The 19,861-nt window shown below is 45.3% G+C and overlaps 1 protein-coding gene across 1 annotated transcript; it reads right to left on the bottom strand.

The window, feature by feature from the left end:
- Nucleotides 1–120: 120 nt before the first annotated feature.
- Nucleotides 121–18,292, bottom strand: ptpn9b (protein tyrosine phosphatase non-receptor type 9b). Its single transcript, XM_061251442.1, has 13 exons — nucleotides 18,200–18,292; nucleotides 11,571–11,711; nucleotides 11,247–11,336; nucleotides 10,451–10,575; nucleotides 10,075–10,180; nucleotides 9,565–9,675; nucleotides 7,384–8,192; nucleotides 6,706–6,799; nucleotides 5,469–5,544; nucleotides 5,082–5,160; nucleotides 4,129–4,279; nucleotides 2,065–2,272; nucleotides 121–1,626 (listed from the first exon to the last, which is right to left on the bottom strand). The coding sequence occupies exons 1-13, from the start codon at nucleotides 18,230–18,232 to the stop codon at nucleotides 1,403–1,405; spliced, it is 2,247 nt and encodes a 748-aa protein (XP_061107426.1). The 5' UTR covers nucleotides 18,233–18,292; the 3' UTR covers nucleotides 121–1,402.
- Nucleotides 18,293–19,861: the final 1,569 nt, after the last annotated feature.

Here is a 19,861-nt window from a genome sequence, read left to right as displayed (position 1 = left end):
ACAAGACCCAAAGTTCGCAACAGGATTTTAAGAAATTAAATAAAATATGTTCACTTTTCCATTGTCTGAAAACATTCCCAAAATGCAAGCATTCAATCCAAGAAAGAATTCCAAAATACCTTTTGTTTTTACAACTCTGTTTTTATCAAATTAAAATCTGTTTGTTTTACTTATCAAGTGTCGTACCGACAATCATTAATTATGAATACTGTCATAGTTTTACAAAGCCACATAAATAGAATAGGATACAATACAGTATATAAAATACATAAAAACTATACTTAAAAAAAATAATAATAATTGCCAGAGGTGAACCAAGAAAATGTTTCCTTTTTTTGACACTAGCAACAATGAAGTTTACCCCTGAGATTCGAAAAATTAAAATGTTGTATACCAAGTTAGGACAACTGCTACAAAGCCATGAATATACTGTACACTGTGCTGCAGAAAGCTTGAAGGCACATACAATGGGAGGCAGTGCATTTGTGTAGGCCTCACACTGTGCTGCTGTAGTGTCAGAAAAAAGTACAGATGAACAACTAAAATGAAAATGAGTACATCACACAGGTAGGGAGGAACTGAAAAAATAAAAATAATCTTTTATACAGTGAGGCAGTGTAAGAGACGAGTTGAAGTTGATTAAGGCCGATTTTGGACGTTAGTCAAGAAAAATAACAATCAAGACGCTTAAGAAAAAAAGTCACAAGACCTGACTTGTAATTCTGGCATGAATTTCTATCCATTTTTTTTCTCCCAACAGAATATGCCTATTTGCTCATATATGTATATATACATATGTAGTATATACAATGTTAAGTCTATTAAATTAAAACAAGCTTTTCTTAAAAGTTATACACAAGATATAAATGTATGTTACAAGAATATACACTATTTTGTCACATATGTTGAAGAGGAAATCCAAGCATTCAAGGCAAACCCTTTGGCTTTACGGTTAGTTTACATCTGAACAAAAAAAATTAAACAACAATACAAAATATAGAATACAAAAAAAAAAATCAAAAAATGACCGAAAATGGAGCAACACTGGACCAACAGTCAAATCAAAATTTCTCTTTATAAAGCACATTCAAGTTTTATTTTCCATCGTTTTAACACGGATCTCTATTAAAAAAACGGTGTTTCAAGAACAGGCGGGAGAGGAGATGCAGTATTAATGAGGGTCGAAGTTCGCCGTTCCACACGTGCAATTCGACATAAAACACCAACGCTCGTAAGATACGCTCCCTTCCTCCAGAAACAAAAGGACAACCCAACTCCCCCTTTTCAGTCCACCTTCCAGCAATCGGGATCCTAAAAGTCAAAGAGTCTCCTTTTCTACGGCTCCGCCCCCGCCCCTTTTCAAGTTCCTCCCGGTCTGAGGCTCCGCCCCTCAGGCCCCCGGTCATTCGCTGTCCGTCTCCAGGTCGGTGTCGGACCACTCGACGGGCGCCAGCAGCCCGCGGCGCTGGGCGTACTCGATGACGGCCGTGTAGCAGAAGTAGTACTGGTCCCAGGTCTGGATGCTGAAGGCCCGCTGCGTCCGCATGCGCCTCACGGTCTGCTTCACGTCCACCGTCCCGATGTCCTCCAGCCGCGACAGACAGATGTCCAGAGTGCAAAAGGTACCTTCACAGGGAGGGAGAGAGAGGGAGGGAGGGAGGGAGAGGGGGAGAGAGAGAGAGATTCTCCATGAGTGGGGGGTGCTGGGAAGGTCCCAGAGGTGGAAAGGCCAGGGGTCAGAAACTAAAAATCCTGTGCCATGTCACCCATGAACTCAACTGATTGATTCGTTCTACGTCCCGGATGAAGAATTGTGCCAATGTGCAAATCCAGGTGATGGAACGAAATACTGGGGTGGACTTCAACTTTCTGCACCTGGATTTTTCGAGGAAGGTGACACCTAACCCCCAATTGCTCCTGACAATCACTGTTGGTGTGTGACTGTGTGTGTGAAAGGGTGAATGAGAAGCATCCCTTGTACAGCACTTTGGATAAAGGCGCTATATAAATGCCAACCATTTACCATTTATATTAACCTTATATATATTTATATAAGGTGAGTACCTGTCCTTCCGATTCCTGCACTGCAGTGCACCACCACCGGGGGGCCCCCGGGAGAACCAGACCAGTCGCTGCCGATGGCCCGGAACGCCGTCTCCTGGTGCTGCTTCACCTGCGCTCGGAAGTCCAGCATGGCGGAGGCCGACTTGGGCACGCCAAAATCGGGCCAGCTCATGTACAGGTAGTGGGCCACCTCCCTCCGCTCCCCGGTCTGTTCGGCCCACCGGAAAACAGAAGAGTCAAGAGCCGAACGGAGCACTTACAGCCAGGCTGAGACGGTGCCATGTCGAACAGCCATTACAAAACGGCACTCGATATGGCCCTCAAGCGTAACTACCGTAAGATCCCAAGAGTGCCATATGGCACTCTCGAACTTCTATCTTTTCAACCAATCAAAATAACTGCTATGAGGCCTTAATAAAACACAATTTACAAAATTTTCTCAACCAAAGCTAAAACCCCTTGGGATTAGAGCCAGGTCATATTGGGCTTGGGACTGGAAGGGTTAAATGTTGTTGTATGACCGCAGATTTTAAAAAGAAACAATGCTGACAACAGCAAAGCCATTTCCCTACAACAATTCAGACACACACTCCTAGTACAACAATAATACTTACAGCAGCGTCTTGCTTCCACAGAATCTCGTTCTGACGAGAAACATTCCTCATAACAAGATCCATCTCTCATTGTAAAAGCATACCCAGGATATTGTTATAACGACATACCAACATATCTCGTTATAATGACAAAATGATTTAGAAAATTATGAGAAACAATTCTTGTTACAACAGATTCTCATTGTAGCAACAATGCATATAATAAACACAAGTCAAAATAAAACAAAAACATATTTATTTGAGCAGTGCATTCCTGTTACATTCATTGTTTTCATTCTGGGGGAAGAGGCTATTTCAGTCTGAGGAAACATTTAAACTGAAACTGAACCCAGTATTAATGAGTCGCCCACATTATGCGATCCAAACTTGGACGAATAAAAACCCCACGGTTCCCCACAGCAGGAGAAGCAAACACGCTGTGATTTTAATGTGGAAATCCTGCCCGAAAGCCAAGAAGTACGAAGTTTTGAGGTGATTCCCTGAAAGACTTTTCATATATTTCACGTGGGTGCCCATTTTCCTCAGAAAAACATAACCTGTACTGACATCGATGATGTGAACGGACCGCGGAATGCCAGATTTGTGATAATTTTCCATTATCAAACCTCAGGGTCTGCCAGCAACTGCATTCAAACATGCTTCTCAGCAGGGTTCCGCTGCTCTACAGCCCCATCTAGGGGTAAGGTGATGACCTGCACCACTAATTGTTTGGGGTTTTTTTTGTTTGTTTTTTTACACGTTACAATAGAGAGTTTGAGATGGGAGCTCAATCAGCTAGAGACAAGGTGCTACCTAATCATATTTCACAAGGTCCTGAAAAACACTTGTTCTTAAGAATTATAGAACATTATTACATGAGAGGTTTTGGTTGCTCATGATGGCCTTCATCAGAACTGTACATTCTGCTATGAGAGACCCGAGTAGGCCTCTCGCTATAAGAGACCCGAGTAGGCCTCTCGCTATGAGAGACCCGAGTAGGCCTCTCGCTATGAGAGACCCGAGTAGGCCTCTCGCTATGAGACACCCGAGTAGGCCTCTCGCTATGAGAGACCCGAGTAGGCCTCTCGCTATGAGAGACCCGAGTAGGCCTCTCGCTATGAGAGACCCGAGTAGGCCTCTCGCTATGAGAGACCCGAGTAGGCCTCTCGCTATGAGAGACCCGAGTAGGCCTCTCGCTATGAGAGACCCGAGTAGGCCTCTCGCTATGAGAGACCCGAGTAGGCCTCTCGCTATGAGAGACCCGAGTAGGCCTCTCGCTATGAGAGACCCGAGTAGGCCTCTCGCTATGAGAGACCCGAGTAGGCCTCTCGCTATGAGAGACCCGAGTAGGCCTCTCGCTATGAGAGACCCGAGTAGGCCTCTCGCTATGAGAGACCCGAGAAGGCCTCTCACTGCGAGAGACCTAGGAGTAGGCTATGAGTGAGAAGTTCAGTAGTTCCCATACACTCACCTCACTGTTGCAGACCTCCAGGTGAGAGATCTTGAAGTCCTGGAACATCTCGATGTGGGTGTTCCTGACCAGGAAGGGCCTGTGGTCCTCGGTACGCCCAGCCTCCAGCGGCCAGTACTGTCCACATTTCACCCTGCCACGCTCTACCACCCTGAAAGCACACGGTGCAGCCATTTTCACATTCAGCCTCTTCAACGGAGCTATAACATCTGCCGTCTATAGGTCAGTGGTCTCCAAGCTTGGTTCTGGAGAGTTGCTGGGTCTTCTGGTTTTTGTTTTCACTTTAAAATCAACACCCTGTTGGGACCCTGGGTAACCAGGTGACACTGTGCTGTAAGTGTAGAGTAACAACAAAAACCAGCAGACTCTGGAGCTCTCCAGGACCACAGTTGGAGACCACTGGTCAATATGTCCTTATTAGTTCTAGGGCAGGGGGGTCATCAAATCTTGCCTCAAATCCAAATCCAGCCCTGGTTTTCTTTTCTCCTGGATAATGAACTGAACAATTAGTGCTACTACTTGGCCAGACTGTCTTCACACTGCACACCCAGGTAAAGGGAGGTTGGAAAACCAGCAGTTCTGGGCCCTCAAGGGCAGTGATTTGAATATGCGTCTCCAAGGACATACATCAGGGCTGCCCAACCCAGCTACAGGAGATCGACGGGTTTTCACTCCAACCCTCACAAAGCATACCTCATTCAACAGCTAGAGACCTTGTCAAGCTTAGTAGAACCAGGTGTGCCAAATTATGGTTGAAATTAAAGCCTACGGGATAGTAGTTATTTTAATTTTCCCTTGAAAAGGAGATTTATTACTTCAATGGTACTCCTTCTGGGCAAAATTAAGAATAAGTAAATACTAAAGTGCCCTTTGACTGCTGCAGAGATTTCAGTGGTCCTTGGGTCATTTGCAATCACAAGTATTAACTCTATGCCCGTGAGGGGAGGTTTTACCTTGTCGTCATGACGATGATTAAAACCCTTTGTTCCCACACCATGCACCAGAAATCGGCAAAAGTTTTCGGCAAAGGCCCTGAAACAGAAACCGTCATGTTTCATGAAATGACATAAGAGCAGATGGGATCTTCTAGCACATTCCGTGCCATAATATACACCGCTAGCAGGGCTAATGGTAATGGAATGGTTTTCAAAACCCTGCCAAAAAACAACACTGGAAACCTTAATGTTTCCGACCTTTAGCCTAAAGCTAACAATGCCATAAGATGAAATTGCAGCAAAAACTGAATACAGTTACGCTGTTTCTAATTTCTGGGATTCAAACCGACAACCTTGCGGTGCAAGTCCAGGTCCCCGACCACTGGATGACAAAACACTACTCACCCTGAGTGGCAATGTAGGCGTTGCTTCTCTTGTACCCATCCATGTAACTTGCGTTGATGTAATCCGAGTCCGCAATCTGTGGCGATGCAAACAGACAACAACAGACCCGTCAGTCAATGTGATACCAAAGGGGCACAGACTCCTTATGGCAGAGATCATCAAATCACGGTTCTAAAGGGCAGAGAATTGCTGGTTATCCATCCTCCCTTTACCTGGGAGTCAGGTGTGACATAGTCCGACCAATCAGTACTACCAATTGTTCAGTTAATTACCTGGCAGAAAAGAAAACCAGGGCTGGATTTGGATTCATGATTCGATGATCCCTGCCATATGGGGCTGCTATGGGGTTTCATACTTAGGTGATTGCCTGCCCTCTGGTGGCTCTTTGGATAATTACATGGCATTATCATTCTTAACATGACAAATGTATTAACCATTCTTTATTTTGAAAACCGCATCCTTCTTACAATGATTAAAAGGCAGCTGCTCTTTCACATTCACACATGCTCCATCTTAAAATGTCAAATGTCATGTGTGTCACAGGTGTTACACAAATAACACATTCCCGTTTTCAATTGTCAAGCTGCTAGAGCAAAAGTGAACATAACCGCTAATGATTAGGATGTCCGGTTTCTTTAGAAACTCTACTACCCGTTTCATATGAACCACTGTACCCAACAGATGTTTAGATAAAATCTACATAATCCAGTCACGTGGCAATGCTTGATGTACATCGTGCAGTATGTGTGGGTATATCCACTCTGTATACACACACATATGGCGAGTTGCTGCCACACAATTGGGCAATTAGATATTTGCACAAATGAGCTGGTGTGCAGGCCTACCAAATAAAGTTGTCACCGAGTGCGCTGGCTGTGAAAAATGTCTTCATGCAAGGAAAATAAACTAAACTAAATCCAAAGAATAAACCACATTGTTAACACAACCAAAATCAACATCAAGCTGCCATCTATGAGGTCTATTCCAATGTTGCAAAGTCTTGCAAGGCTTAATACAGAATATACTGACTGAAATACAGGCAATTCCACAGTAACTTCTGGATATTTATTGATAAAGCCCATCTACATAATAGAGAGTGATAAGTAACAAAATAATATGTCAGGCTCTAATATAGCAGTGTTGGACTTTACCACTGAAATACCCTGCAGTTGTAGTGTTGGTTACCGTGGAATTGGCCGTAACGTTCCGAAAACGGTCAATCTCGGTTTCGCCATACCTCGTCTTCGTCTTGAGGTAAGCTCAGCTTCACGCGAGACTGGTCGAGGCAGAGGACGTCGCTGTACCTGTTCTTAATCTGATTGCAAGGCTTCCTGGAAGAGCAGCACAGAGAGATGCTATCTCACACCAGCTCAAGCACATACACCGTGTGTGTACGCTGACCTGCGACGGATAACCCAGCTAACAAAATTCTCACAACACTGCTATTGTTGAAACATTGAGAAAAAAAAAAAAACATTCCTGTATCATTGTGAGATTATTGCGCTACTTGGGAAGTTCACTGAACGTAATGGTCCCCGAAACACTGACGTCTGGGGTGAGCTGCTTCAGACCCAGACCTCAAAACCACTTAAGCATAGCTAATAATATATTATTATTAACTAAATCAAATAAAAACCTACTTCAAAGTGGTACACTAAGATCAAATAAAGCAACTGTTTGGAAAAGTTAGCGCCCATGACCTAGTTTCCTGGTGGTTGGTTTTAAGGTGAAAAGGAAAAACTAGTACCAGGGTTACAGAAGCACGTCTCGGCCCAGTAGCCATTTTGCGAATGGCCTTTTTATTTATACAAGTTATTTAGCACATTGGTCAATATCACTTGTTTTTAAATGGTCTTTCTAAATAAAGTTGACTTGACTAGTCCTGCCCCCTCCCACCCAGACGAGGACCTCGTACTTGGAGTGGTTGAAGGTTCCGGAGGGCGGCTCCTTGCGGATCTCCTCGTACTCCTGGTAGATGCCCTTCTTCCTCCTCCTCTTCACGTGCTGCACCAGCTCCTTCACCGTCATCCCCCCGGGCTCGGGCACGTGCACCGACGGCTCATCCCCCTCTGAGGGGCCCTGACCGCCGCCCGGGCGCGCCGACTTCAGGGGCAACGGCGGCACCCCGTCCACCTCCACCTCGCAGTCCTCCTCCTCCTCCGCCCTGCCCTCCCCCCGGCCCCGCTCCCCGAGCTCCGCGGCCCCTCCCTCCTCCTCCTCTTCGTCCTCCCCCTTCCCGTGCGGGGGCGTGTCCGGGGGCGTGTCCGACTGCGGCGGGGGGCGGCGGCTCGGCCAGTTGCCGTTGGGGCTCCTCCCACCCCTGGCCCCGGCCCCCGAACCGCCCCTCGCAGTCCTGCCCCCCTGCGACGGAGCAGACCCGTTCCAGTTGTGCCGGGCGGCCATTTTGTGCTCGGCGCTAGTCCTGCCCTGGCGGTTGTAGTGGTTGCGCAGGTTGGCGTTGTCGGAGGGGCTGCAGTTGGAGCTGGGACCGGTGGCGTTGGCTGTGGTGGTGGGGGAAGGAGGACTCTGCTCCAGGGAGTAGGAGCGGAGCAGGTTGCCCATGCAGTCGCCCCCGGACCCCTCCCTCAGGGGGCCCTGATGGCTGGAGTTGACGCAGGACTGGATCCAGGCCACGTGGCTGTAGGGCGATGTGCCGCCCAGGTGCTCCGGCAGGGACTCTGTGGGGATATGGCTCGCCAGCTCAGGGGCTTTCACTGTGCATACCTGAGGGAGAACACACACACACGTACGCATGCACCCACGTATCAAAACACACACGCACACACGCGCACACACACACACGCACGCGCGCGCACACACACACACACACACACACACACACACACATATGCACAGGCACACAAATATAAACACGCGCAAACACACACGCACATATCAACACACAAACACATTCACACAAATATAAACGCACACACACACAGGTGCACACACACAGGCACACACACACAGGCACACACATACACAGACACACACATGCACACAATTGTAAACACACACACACACACACACACACACACACAAACAGGCACACACATACATACACACACACACACACACACACACACACACACACACAAACAGGCACACACATACACATATATACACACACACAAAGATAAGATTAGAACCTACTAGACCGGTCTACTAGATAAGGCCTACAAGACCGGTTCATCTGCTTTCATATCTGTGACAAATGGGAACTAAATAAAGAGGAAATGGGCACATGGGAAATAGTAGCTAAAGGAGCCAAACCACAGATCAACACCACCTGCCCCCAGCAGGACACAGAAAGTGCACAGGGTAGATGGCGTTGAGCAGTAAGGTCTGAGCCAGCCAACCTGTCCTAGAGTCATGCTGAAGGCCTGGGGGCTTAGAAGCACTAAATCACCACAAGCTTCTAAACAAGGGGGTATATAACCAAGCAGGATCACATTTGGGGTTTGTTGGGCAAGTTCACAGAGTAAAACCCGGAACAGCCGTTTTTATGTCAGTTCATGTTCCAGTTTTGAAAGAGTTTCAGGTTTTACTCTGAGAACATATCTAACAACCTCAGCCATCCTGCCTTGTGATAAAACCCCCAGGAAACAGAAGAACTACACCAAAGGCTACGATCACCTGACTCTCACCGATTTTTGGTGCTAACCACGCAGACGGGGGACGTGGAGAGAAGAAAAACGTATAATAAAACAAAATACTGGAAATATACAGAGCCCCCCCACTGCCCGAACCCCCTCCTCCCCTCCTCCCCATGCACTTTTCACAAGGGAAAATCAAAGCAGGGACTGGGGAAAAACATGATTAAGGAATACTAAAATTGGCTACTGAAAAAGTGTTGAAAGATTGATTGGCAAAACAAACACAAATCACCTCCTAAAGACTGTTACAAAAAGGAAAGAGACCTCATATATGCAAAGAGGGAGAGAGGGAGCGAAGAGCAGAGAAAGAAGTTTGTAAAAAAAATTTTTATTTTAAAACACCTTTAATTCACATTTATTAAAATCGTTTTCCTTAGGTGAGAGAGAGAAAGAGTGGTAGCTATAGGGAAAACGGCAGTGGAGGTTAGCAGTAGACGTACCCTTTCTCTCAGCTTCTCCCGGACGAAGAGACGCAGGACCGCGAACGGGGCACGGAACCACAGAGGGGACGACACGATGAACACGCACTTGAGCCGCGCGGGAAACGCACCCTTCCACCATGAGGAAGAGGAGCGCAACAGTCAGAACACGACCACATTATTATTATTATGGAGGGCCGATCTACGTGCCGTTTTTTTTTCCAACAAGTTACCTTAATTTTAGTTTTCTGACGGCTCCTACATTGGTTCACTCCTGTACTGGATCAGTAAAATCTTCAGGATACACCTGCAGTCTGTGACTGTAGCTGATGTTGATACAAATGATGCAATATGAGCAATATTGAGCTAATTAAATAAGAGCAGGAGTTGCTACAAAATCCTGAAACAAATCGGCCTTGCTGTGCACCACTGTACTAGACTGTGAGGCCCATCCACACACAAGTGTAAACAGGCAACATGACAGGCAACTCGATTGAGGTTTCTCAACGAGTAGAGAACTCAAGCCCGAACCTTGAGCAGGTTGAGAATCTTCACGCACAGCTCGTAGTCAAAGTTCCCGTACGAGGAGTTGGTCATGTCGTAGATGAAGACGAGGCCTTCTCGTTGTGTCTGGACACTGGGAGAGATTAAGTACACTGGTGTGAATACAGGGAGGCCCAGGAACGTTGGTCAAACATAGACCTTCAACTCACCGCACAAACAACATTAAATGGTCAACAACCCTCTTTAAGGTATATGCTAACAATGAAATATTCAAAGTTATCCACTTCAATTATCCACTTTAAGGCACAGTGGTCCCCAACCCTGGCCCTGGAGATGAGATAACATAACGACAAGAACAGGACATTCGGCCAAGAAAAACGACTAAAGTGTACCTACGGCTTACCTCTCAATGGCTTTGTCCAGTTGGTAGATAATGGCCTGAAGCACGGACTTGTGGGTAGTGAGGTCGGGCCTGTGGAGTCGGGCAGTGAACAGAGCCAGGGCGGCCCCCTTAGCGTCTCGGCGGGGCTGTAAGACACCACAGCAGGTGTTAGACACAAAGGCGCAAGGAACTCCATGACAGACAGATTCAAGACCAATAAAATAAAATAAAAAGTAATTTGGTTACACAGTTGGGTTACACATGTGTTGCGCGATTATGTACTTCACCTAATTTCTTTTTTCAGAATTTAACTAATTGAAGGGTAGGTTGTCTCAGAATTTTCTAGAAATCTGTTACCAGCAGTGATTACTGCATCAGCATTAGCATGCTCAGTTAAGAACATCCCAATAACATGTGATCTTATATCTTGAAGGGTTAAGTGCTATGCCTGCTGTAATTGCAGTAGAATACGGTTCAATAAAAAAACTGATTTCAACAAGAAAGCAGGAACAGTCAAATGGGGTGAAAACCCAGCAGCATAGCCCGCGGTGCACCTAATTACACAGGCAGTTTAGCACAGATGAAGTCACACCATCTTCATTTTCACTGCATTCTCAATGAACCAATTCCATTCCGTTGTTATTGCGTTTAAAAAATGAGCCTAAATAATTCAGACTGGCCCGACTTGAACTGAACTTGAACTCGACCTGGCCAGACCCTAGCGCTCGCTTTGCGGTCCTGTCGAGTTGCGGTCTGTCTGGCACCCAGCCGTTAGTCGGCAATATCGAAATCAGACCGGTAAATACAGCGCACTTACCAGGACCGTGAACTTCCCGCTCAACAATTCGGACCGCAGCGGTTCCTCGTCTGGGTTGATATTGTAAATCCCCTCTTTGATTCTGGTGTTCTGACAGTGAAAGGACAGAAAGAAGTCAGGGGGCAGATCACAGTAAAAAGCCCTGCCCTGAAAGATCCGGCAAAATAAATCATTTACTAGCTTTGGAGCTTTTGGAGATGCTGGATTCACATCTTATTGTTTAGCTATGTCAATTTCTCAAAAGGTTGGACTATCCCGTTAACATTTAAAATAGCATATGAATACATAATAAGTCTCCTTTAAATAAATATAAGAGAGGTTTACCTTATAAGCCTGGAAGAGTTCGATGGCTCTGGAGATGTCAAACTTGCGGGCCATGAGGAACTTGACCGCCGTGCTCTGGGAGACGAGCACCACGCTCTGCTGCTCCCTGTTCCTCAGCTCGACCAGGAACTCCTCCACAGCCTGACCCAACACAGACATACGGTTAACAATGACCATAATAACTCTGCCAGTCTCACCCAAAGCAGACACACACAGTTAACAATGACTGCAATAACACCTCCACAGCCTGACCCAACACAGACACACAGTTAATAATGACTGCAATAACTCCTCCACAGCCTAACCCAACACAGACACAGTTAACAATGACTCCAATAACACCTCCACAGCCTAACCCAACACACACAGTTAACAATGACTGCAATAACACCTCCACAGCCTGACCCAACACAGACACACAGTTAACAATGACTGCAATAACACCTCCACAGCCTAACCCAACAGACACACACGGTTAACAATGATTGCAATAACTCCTCCACAGCCTGACCCAACAAAGAGACACACGGTTAACAATGACTGCAATAACACCTCCACAGCCTGACCCAACACAGACACACGGTTAACAATGACTGCAATAACTCCTCCACAGCCTGACCCAACACAGACACACAGTTAACAATGACTGCAATAACACCTCCACAGCCTGACCCAACAAAGAGACACACGGTTAACAATGACTGCAATAACACCTCCACAGCCTGACCCAACAAAGAGACACACGGTTAACAATGACTGCAATAACTCCTCCACAACCTGACCCAACAAAGAGACACACGGTTAACAATGACTGCAATAACACCTCCACCGCCTGACCCAACACAGACACACAGTTAACAATGACTGCAATAACACCTCCACAGCCTGATCCAACAAAGAGACACACGGTTAACAATGACTGCAATAACTCCTCCACAACCTGACCCAACAAAGAGACACACGGTTAACAATGACTGCAATAACACCTCCACAGCCTAACCCAACAGACACACACGGTTAACAATGATTGCAATAACTCCTCCACAGCCTGACCCAACAAAGAGACACACGGTTAACAATGACTGCAATAACACCTCCACAGCCTGACCCAACACAGACACACGGTTAACAATGACTGCAATAACTCCTCCACAGCCTGACCCAACACAGACACACAGTTAACAATGACTGCAATAACACCTCCACAGCCTGACCCAACAAAGAGACACACGGTTAACAATGACTGCAATAACACCTCCACAGCCTGACCCAACAAAGAGACACACGGTTAACAATGACTGCAATAACTCCTCCACAACCTGACCCAACAAAGAGACACACGGTTAACAATGACTGCAATAACACCTCCACCGCCTGACCCAACACAGACACACAGTTAACAATGACTGCAATAACACCTCCACAGCCTGATCCAACAAAGAGACACACGGTTAACAATGACTGCAATAACTCTACTCCACAACCTGACCCAACAAAGAGACACACGGTTAACAATGACTGCAATAACACCTCCACCGCCTGACCCAACACAGACACACAGTTAACAATGACTGCAATAACACCTCCACAGCCTGATCCAACAAAGAGACACACGGTTAACAATGACTGCAATAACACCTCCACCGCCTGACCCAACACAGACACACAGTTAACAATGACTGCAATAACACCTCCACAGCCTGATCCAACAAAGAGACACACGGTTAACAATGACTGCAATAACTCCTCCACAACCTGACCCAACAAAGAGACACACGGTTAACAATGACTGCAATAACACCTCCACCGCCTGACCCAACACAGACACACAGTTAACAATGACTGCAATAACACCTCCACAGCCTGATCCAACAAAGAGACACACGGTTAACAATGACTGCAATAACTCCTCCACAACCTGACCCAACACAGACACAGTTAACAATGACTGCAATAACACCTCCACAGCCTGACCCAACACAGACACACAGTTAACAATGACTGCAATAACACCTCCACAGCCTGACCCAACAAAGAGACACACAGTTAACAATGACTGCAATAACACCTCCACAGCCTGACCCAACAAAGAGCACACGGTTAACAATGACTGCAATAACTCCTCCACAACCTGACCCAACAAAGAGACACACGGTTAACAATGGCTGCAATAACACCTCCACAGCCTAACCCAATGCAGAGACACAGTTAACAATGACTGCAATAACACCTCCACAGCCTAACCCAATGCAGAGACACAGTTAACAATGACTGCAATAAACACCTCACAGGATGTTTGCGAACTTTTCCAAGGAGCGCATGTGCTCCTAAATTGAAACGTATAGAAGGAGCGCACTAAGGTATCCCAATGAGTAGATGTAAAGATGTAGATTATTTTCCCAGTAAGCACACGTATCAAGTTTCAGAAGCAAAACAGGAGTACTGTAGAGCCCTGTAATGAAAGAAATGTTGTATTTCTGTACTGTAATTTTGTATTTTCAACTGCACTATCTATCCTGCGTTTTCTGATAGCACGGAGGGAAAATAACTAGCCTACTCCATCTTCAGCACTAATCAATGCCCTATACTTTTGCACACAAACCCATCAGAGATAATTCCTCCCAAGCCCGGATGGTTGCCCAGGAGATTCGAACCCAGAGCCTGAGTGACTGGGGCCGAAATTGGCTCAGGAGGTAAGAGCAGCCGTCTGGCAGTCAGAGGGTTGCCGTTTGATCCTGCCCTGGGTGTGTGTCCCTGAGCAAGACACCTAACCCCCAAATGCTCCTGATGAGCTGGTTGCTGCTTTGCATAATGCCAATCGCCATTGGTGAGTGAGTGTGTGTATGAATGAGAAGCAGAAAAGTTTGACTTAAAAAAAAAAAAATTATATTAAGAAACACTTTTAATGAAAATGAATTAAAATTGTCTTCCTTAGGTGAGAGAAAGGAAAGTGGTAGCTATATGGAAAATAGGTGGAGATGGGAATTGTAGTCAAAGCCTGTGATCTGACCGCTTTCCTCAGTGCATGAAAAAGATGGGAGGGGAACACGGCAGGAAGTGGGACTGGGCCGCACGTCAACACGAACTGAAAATAAAACGGCCGATCGCTTCCCCGCCGGAATCTGTAAAGCTGCAGCCCGACGAGCCGTCTGTCTGTCACCCAAATAATTATCCTCCTACCAACTAGAAGGTTCCACACAGAAGGGACGTATCCACAACAATAACCCGATACACTGTTCCTTATGTTTAAAATAGCAGGTAGGGCCATACGTTACATGAGTGTTAAGGACACTTCGAGGGGTGGTAGGCGTGCCGGTCTGGAGCTAATGGAATCAATTGCAGACGTGAAGGAAGACGGAGGAAGGCAACATTAAAAGATTTATTTTTATTTTTATTAAGCGGCACCCTACGTACGCCAAAAATTCAGTTCAGAAGACATCCAACGAACAAAGTTAACAACAATCTTCTACTGCCTATTGTTTGAACTCAACTGAAGAAAAACTGACATGAATAGACAGTATCCCTGGAGAAGATTGAATAGCTTCCTGAATTTGTGTCCGGGTCACAGCAAGTCTACATACGGTGCTCTCTTGAAAGTTGAGAATCTCTCAACATTGAAACCTCAAAGAGCACCAAAGCTGACTGGCGCAAGAGAGAACAGGCAAATCAGAATTTAATTGCTGCTTTTTGCCATCTGCCCTCCATTACCAAACCATCTTATTCCTGGACAGGGTCGATGGGGGGGGCTGGAGCCTTTCCCAGCATGCATTGACAGAGGCATGCGAGAGGCAGGAATACACCCTGGACAGGCCACCAATCCATTGCAGGGCACCCACACACTATTCACACATACAATTTAGACTCTCCCAATGAATCTTACTGCATGTATGTTTATATGTACTGCGTGAGGAAACCCAGGTAAATGGAGTGAACCCATGCAGACACAGGGAGAGCATGCAAACTGTATACAGAAAGGCCCAGGCCGAAACGCCCATTTTGAAACCATCGGCAAATGACCACGCCAATGTGGCTTATTAACAAAAAGGTTAACTCTCCCCCGCGTGTCAATTTGGTCATTTCATCCTTACACTTTCACAAAAAACATGATATGTTTTACCGTCTATTGTCACAGAAATGTCCTACTTTTCTGTACTTCTATGAGGACTTGATTACAATTACACACTCTAAACTCTATATGCTGTGGCATTTACAAAACTGCAGCCTGTGTTGTAACATAGCCGCACTGATAAATATCAACACATCAACCTGTTAACATTTTAACCAACACTTAAATGTTAATACCGTTTCAGACACATTTCAGAATTCTAGTTCTCAACCACAAAGCGATGAAGCCCATATGCTCTTTGACAGCCGGTCAGGTCCTCGAAATCCATACTGCACAAACCAAGACCCAATGGGATCTGCGCCTTCCGTTACCATGACTCCTCTCATCTGTTGCCCAGCACCCCTTATGTGACCCATCCTTCAGAGGCTGTGACTCAGACATCTTCTTAATTTGCCACTTATTATATGCAATGCTTTTCTTTCTTACTGATTTTGTGGTAAAAACCATGTCAGTAAAAGTGATGGGAATCAACTCAAGGACGATGCAAATATTGCCAGGATCCACATGAACAGCCATGAATTAAAAACTTAAGTTCACGACTACCAGTAAATATATTAATAACGTATTTATGGAAAAGAAATGCTGAAGCACACATTTTTGAAGCCAACCCCTATTTTGACTGGTTCCCGTCACTTCAGCTGCATGGTGAATTTATATAGATTTTTAACCTCTGACACATTAAAAGCAAACGCTCAGGCAGACAGAAGTGTTATTTGGCACGTCAGTCCCATCAAAAAGTCTGCAAGCCCATTTACACAAGCAACTTGCGTAACCAAACACCCCGTTTTCGAATGGCAACTTACAGATTTGATTTATGCTCAGACCTCTAAGAAATTAACCTCGCGCTGAAATAACCATTCGATTGGAGCCAACTCAGTAAAGACAGCAGGGTAAAATTAGTCGGCTGAAGCTATATTAAGCCAGCCAGACATGTGTATGCATCTCAGGGTTTCAAATGGAAGGTGTAAATGTTTTTTGTCTGCCACTGGGGATGGGTGACAACAAGCACATTACATGCGCAGCATTAAGCAGTGAGATCTCATTTTTTTAAAAACCAGAGATGGTCATGTGACCACATCTCAAAATTGGAGGATTTGCCATAAATCCTTTACTTGCGGCCCTTAACATTCATATCTTTTAACGCCATCACGTAACGATACCATGACTCGAGAGTTTGGCAGATGTTCATCCAGTTAATTGGGAGAAAAAGGGTAGGCTCAGGATTATCCTCGCAATCAAAAATATTAGCAATATTACCAATAGTTACGGCTATAGAAAAAATGTGTTTACGCGTACATGAAACAAATAGTGAACAGAAATTGCAGTTGTGGTTACCGGTCACTTCCTGGCTATCCAGGGAGCAAAGGGAGCAACTGGCTACCTACAGTATGTGTGGGTGCGCCGGAGTCAATTTATCCAGTGACACTGACTTCATTTAACGCGTCCAATTTTACCCCCACCTGTTATCTGTAGGCGGACAGCGTAATTATACACCCAATTTTACAGGCTGGTCAGACAGCAAGCCACGGAGTGCAATAACGACGTTAGCAAGCTATGGCACGCATAACAATACATACCACCTGCGAGCAAGTTACTGCAACTCAGCTCCGGTTTAAAATATATATTTACTGCACAGCTGTAATAGTTACATTATCTAGCTAGCAATAACGTTAAGCTGTTTCTATTAACACAGATTTAGGGTCAGTCGTTACTTTATCCAGCTAGCTATAAGATTAGTGCTGGCTCTACCAAATGCATCTGGCCTTATGTCTAAGGCGTAACGTACCTAGCTATAACTTAATAGCCTATGCAACAATTTAACTCGCCAGTTTGATATCCTTGAATAAAACTAGCTAGCTAACTAACTATCAAAGGCCCATACGTCAGTCTGTTGCTCAATAAACTCCGTCACAACATTAATAACACTATAAGAACGTGTTTAGCTTCAAAAGATAACGCAGATGTAGGATCCAGTTTATGTTACGATAAAATCCCTCACTAGCCAAGGTTAGCCGACGTTACCTCCACGGTATTGCGCATTGTCAAGTTACCCATTCCAGCTAGCTAGCTCTAACCAGCAAGCTCAAATACATCTAGACTAGTCTAAATAAAAAATAACATCTAGCCAGCTGTTTAGACAGCGTTATTAAATAAATATTTGGTTAAGAAGTCTACTACATTACCGCCTTTCTTTTATTCAATTATCCACCATAGAGTACAGAATGTGAAAGCGTTCTAGCATGCTAGCTAGCTTGCCAAGTTCTCTACAAACCCGAAGCCACAGAGCCTCGGTGCTCTGTGACACCGACAGAGATTCAGGCAATCTGAGGCAAGAGGCCTTGACACCATCCTTGTCCCTCCCTGACAAGATCTTGCTGTACAAAACAGTATAATCAGACCTACATATCGCCTGCGATATGATGAAATGTGTACATGTAAACGTGTACAAAACACAAAATATTTGTTGAAAAGGTTATCAATAATTCCATTACTGAAACCTTACCAGCTCCTCTTGAGTTGTCAGGGCTTCCGCCATCTTGAAGCCTCAGCAACGGTTGCTCCGGATGAATCCGCCCACTACCTTCGTCAACTACAGCGTAAGCGGTTCTCTGTCCGAGCCCATCCGGTCACTGCCTGCCAGAGCGAACTGATCTGAGATCATTCAGATCAACCATAATCTGGACCCATGCCAAAAATGAAGTGTAAAGTAATTTAGGCCAGGGTAAAATGGGGTTTAAAGCATGAGTATAGGTATACCTATTTATTGGATTTGGGTGGAGTAACACATTTTGTGTCAACAAAAGGGATAAGGGACGTTTGATTAAAATCAATGAAAACAAGAAGTGCTTCAAATTGGTACTTTTTCCCCCATTAGCAGGATTTTTTTTAAAATCGAATTTAATGAGCTGTCCATTTCAACGTTTTTCAGTGCATCGTTCAAGGATTCAGAGCTCTTCCGACTATTCATCGAGGTGTTCATTCATATTTCTGATGATCTGCTAACAGTGCTGGGAGGATTTATGGCGAGCACAAAATCAGCAATAGTTCATCTGCAGTGTAAGATTCCTAGTTCAGGCCCGCAACATAGATATCTAACTTGCTGCGTAAATAGAAAATGTCCAAGCCCGACATTTAATTCGTTTTTTTATTCGTGCTCAAGAGATTTAGCCCCACCATTAAGAAGTTATCCCTTCACAAATGTCTCAAATCTTGACATAATTACATAAGTCTATGTTATAAATTTGAGGGTAACACTTGGTCACAGAAATCTGCAGGGGTTAATTCAATTTACCACAAAATCGACTTGAGCCAATGTCGTCAGTTCATTCGAATCGGCAAAACCTCATTGTGGATAGTTGTCACAAGTTTTTCATAAAAATGCTAAACTTGTGTATAGTGCCATCTAGTGTACAAAAAGAAAATAATACTCATGGAGCCAGTTACTGGTTTAGCCCCATCCTAACCTGCAGTCCGCGTTCTGGAGCACAATCATACACATCCACAGCATAACAATCAAATGACATGCCATGAGCAGAGATAACAGGGCCAAGGGATCTGGTGTAAATGGAAAAGAGGAGGGGACCGATGACTGAGCCCTGCGGGACTCCTGTGACAAAGGGGCGAGGCGTTGACACTCTTCCAGCCCAGGTCACCTGTAAAAAGCGGTCAGAGAGCTAGGATTTAATTCAGTCTAAGGCTGTGCCACAGATCCCTGTAGATGCCAGGGAGGATAGGAGGAGGACAGTGGTTGAATTTGTGTCGAAGGCTGCAGGGAGGTCAAGGAGGATCAGGACAGAGGAGAAGGAGGCTGCACTGTGCAGCCTAAAGGGATTCATTGACAGAGAGGAGTGCAGTCTCCGTCGAGTGGCCAGGTCTGAAGCCGGACTGGTGGGGGTCCAGCAGGTGATTCTGTGAGAAGAAGGAAGAGAGTTGGTTGGAGGCAGCTCGTTCAACGGATTTGGATAGAAAAGGAAAGAGAGATATTGGACAGTAGTTCTGTATGCAGGACACCACCCTGCAATTGTTCCTTACACTCTAATGTGTTTCCATTCCAAACAGTTTTTTGTAAAAGATTGTCAGATAGACCGCAATTTGTTTTGGGCAAAGTTTAAAGGCAGTTCCAAAAGGTGCTTTCCCTTCTGCGGGACATCATGTTATTTCCTTA

The sequence above is a fragment of the Conger conger genome, chromosome 8 (assembly GCF_963514075.1).
Source record: "Conger conger chromosome 8, fConCon1.1, whole genome shotgun sequence".
NCBI lineage: Eukaryota > Metazoa > Chordata > Actinopteri > Anguilliformes > Congridae > Conger > Conger conger.
This window is presented reverse-complemented; position numbering and strand designations above follow the sequence as displayed.